The sequence below is a fragment of the Diospyros lotus genome, chromosome 6, assembly GCF_014633365.1.
Source record: "Diospyros lotus cultivar Yz01 chromosome 6, ASM1463336v1, whole genome shotgun sequence".
Classification (NCBI taxonomy): Eukaryota; Viridiplantae; Streptophyta; class Magnoliopsida; order Ericales; family Ebenaceae; genus Diospyros; species Diospyros lotus.
In genome coordinates, this window is record NC_068343.1 from 17,785,417 (window position 1) to 17,788,526 (window position 3,110).

Below are 3,110 nucleotides of genomic sequence, written 5' to 3' on the forward strand. Positions count from 1 at the left end.
ATTTACATTTCTTTCGTGAGAACGATGCCTGCTCCGGAGAATAGATTATAATAATAATATTTGAAAATTAAAAGTAAGATGTAATAAACATGTATTATCTTAAAAAAAGTGTACTTATTGCACTTTGATTATCCTCTTAATTAAGAGTAGTGTTTAGTTTTATATTATATTAAATATATAATAAATTTTATTTTTATATATTATGAAGTAAAATATTTATAATAATAAAAAGGGTTACGAACTATTGTATCATTCTAATAATATTTTGCCTATATATCAAAATATCACATTTTTTCATTCTTTATTTGGGCGGCGTTGTCCCATCTTACATATTCAGCAGCTTACCTCATCCAATGAGATTAGACCATGAAAAAGAGGTCCACCAATCTATCTCTTAAATCTAATGAAATATATATATGGGGACTCACAGAACCTAAGAGAGATCGTTTAGAGTGATATATTTGCCACTTATCATTAAATTACCACTAATTCGCGTGATTATATTATATATTGTAGGAAGCTACATATTGCCTTCCTCGTTCAAAATTTCCATTCAATCTCATCGTTCCACCTTTCCCTTTCATCCGCTTGGAGTGTCCGTGTGGTTCTTTACTTCTTGAACCCCCAGTCAGTCATTGTACAGGAACAGTACTCCAATTTTCACAAAGCTTAAAGTCAGCTCAACTCCAAGCTCCAAGAGAAGCTTTGAGCCATAACTGGAGGTCCTCACCTCGCCTTCTTGCCCTATTCACCATGGCTACAAAACCAGCCCAACAGCCCCATGTGCTTTGCGTACCCTTGCCAGCACAAGGCCACATCAACCCTTTCATGCAACTGGCCAAACTCCTCCACTCGAGAGGCTTCTTCATCACCTTCGTCAACACTGAGTTCAACCACAGGCGGCTGCTGAGATCCAAAGGAACCGATGAATGGGCGAAGGGCTCCAACGGTTTCCGGTTCGAGACGATGTCGGAAGGGCTGCCGCCGTCCGATCGGGACGCCACCCAGGATCCTGTAGCGCTTTGCGAAGCAGTCATGAACAAGTGTTTGGATCCTTTTAGGCAGTTGTTAAGGAGGTTATACTCGTCGGAGGAAGCTTCGCCGCCGGTTACGTGCATAGTTGCGGATGGAGTCATGAACTTTGCCGTGAGAGCGGCTGAAGAATTTGGCATTCCGGGGGTTCACTTTTGGACTGCCTCAGCTTGTGGATTAATGGGATATATTCAGTACTCTGAGCTTACCAAGAGAGGGATTTTCCCCTTCAAAGGTATACATAAGACATATCATACTTCTTTTAAGCACAGTATATTGATTTTTAAAAGCATTATATTGTATTATCTTACGAGATTTGACGATATTCTAACCATATGAATTGCAAGTTTAGTAAGATGAGACCAGTGACTTGGATGTTTAAATCAAATTTTGTTCAGAAAAACATGTAGGCACACCCCAAGTAGTACTAATTAACTAACCATGAATGCTGTCCTTGCTAATCCCAGATGAAAATTTCATGAACGATGGCACGCTTGAAACGCCTATAGATTGGGTCCCCGGCATGCACAACATCCGGCTTAGGGACTTCCCCTCCTTCGTCCGAACTACCGATCCCGACGATTTCATGTTCTATTTCTTGGGCGAGTCAGCGCAAAACTGCTTCAAAGGATCCGCAATCATCTTCAACACCTTCGATGCACTCGAACACCAAGTTTTACAAGCCATTTCGTCTCAGTTTCCTCGGATCTACACTGCAGGACCACTCTCCTTGCTGCAGAAACAACTCACTGATGATCAAACCCAAACCCGAAGCCAGGTCCACTCACTTCACTTAAGTCTATGGAAGGAAGATACAAGGTGTCTCCAATGGCTGGATCAAAGGGAGCCAAACTCGGTCGTGTACGTGAACTACGGGTGTGTGACTGTTATGTCGGAAGAGCACTTGAAGGAATTTGCATGGGGGCTGGCCAACAGCAAGGTCCCGTTTCTGTGGATCGTCCGACCGGACATCGTAATGGGCGAGTCTGCAAAATTGCCGCCAGATTTTGTTGAGGACATTGAAGGTAGCATCTCAACTAAAAGATTAATTAAATTAGTAAACAGATGATTAACTTTTATCTTTTATACTATTCTTATTCTTAGGTAGAGGGTTGCTGGCAAGCTGGTGCCCGCAGGAACAGGTGCTTTTGCACCCATCGGTAGGCGTTTTCTTGACGCATTGTGGATGGAACTCGATGACGGAGAGCGTATGCGGCGGGGTGCCGATGATCTGCTGGCCTTACTTTGCGGAGCAGCAGACAAACTGCAGGTACGCGTGCAGCGAGTGGGGGATTGCAGCGGAGGTTGATCAGGACGTGAATCGGCATGAGGTTGAGAGGATTGTCAGGGAAACGGTGCAAGGAGAGAGTGGGAGGAAGATGAGGGAGAAGGCGGTGGAGTGGAAGAGGAAAGCCGAAGAGGCCACTGCTGTTGGGGGCTCATCTTACTGTAACTTTGATAGATTCGTGGATGAGGCTCTCCTTTCCTGCGTAACGGGGGTCACTCCGGCCCACTGAATATTGATTTGTATTAATTAAAATATCATACAAGGGTCGGCATGTCCCATGCTTAATTAGTACATGTTTGTGCTTGTATTTCCCATGTTATATTGCCATGATTAATCCATAAGTAATCATTAATTAATGAGTTGACGTTTTCTTCTATACAAGTCTCAAAGACCCAATCTATAATTTTCTTTTGTTAACGTAATCAAAGGCATTGATACTGAAAACTATGCAATGGCAATCATCCCAAATAATAATACACTATGTATCAATACAATCAACTCATGGATAAAATAATAATTTTATTTCTATTTACATTTTAAATAGGTTGGCATGTATGTGGCCATGCATAGACTAAATTGAACAGTTGATAATTTTATATAAAATGAGTGTACCTAGAAAATTTGGGGGTGGTGGCGCAGTTGGCTAGCGCGTAGGTCTCGTAGCTTATTGAGGTGATCCTGAGGTCGAGGGTTCGAGCCTCTCACCCCATTTTATGTTATTTTTATTTACCCCTCCAATTCCCTAAATTATATTCTCTAATTGAAATCTTTTAAATCTAATTTGCACATA

At 41.9% G+C, this 3,110-nt stretch overlaps 1 protein-coding gene across 1 annotated transcript; it reads left to right on the forward strand.

Moving 5' to 3' along the window:
- The first annotated feature begins 543 nt into the window (after positions 1-543).
- Positions 544-2,676, forward strand: LOC127803805 (linamarin synthase 2-like). Its single transcript, XM_052340328.1, has 3 exons — positions 544-1,267; positions 1,500-2,057; positions 2,137-2,676. The coding sequence occupies exons 1-3, from the start codon at positions 754-756 to the stop codon at positions 2,547-2,549; spliced, it is 1,485 nt and encodes a 494-aa protein (XP_052196288.1). The 5' UTR covers positions 544-753; the 3' UTR covers positions 2,550-2,676.
- Positions 2,677-3,110: the final 434 nt, after the last annotated feature.

What these genes read in the sequence shown, in the direction of transcription:
- LOC127803805 (XM_052340328.1), top strand. Translation starts at nt 754, where the DNA reads ATGGCTACAAAACCAGCCCAACAGCCCCATGTGCTTTGCGTACCCTTG. An exon ending in AGGGATTTTCCCCTTCAAAG is followed by an intron (nt 1,268 to 1,499) that starts GTATACATAAGA and finishes TGCTAATCCCAG; the next exon opens with ATGAAAATTTCATGAACGAT. An exon ending in TTTTGTTGAGGACATTGAAG is followed by an intron (nt 2,058 to 2,136) that starts GTAGCATCTCAA and finishes TCTTATTCTTAG; the next exon opens with GTAGAGGGTTGCTGGCAAGC.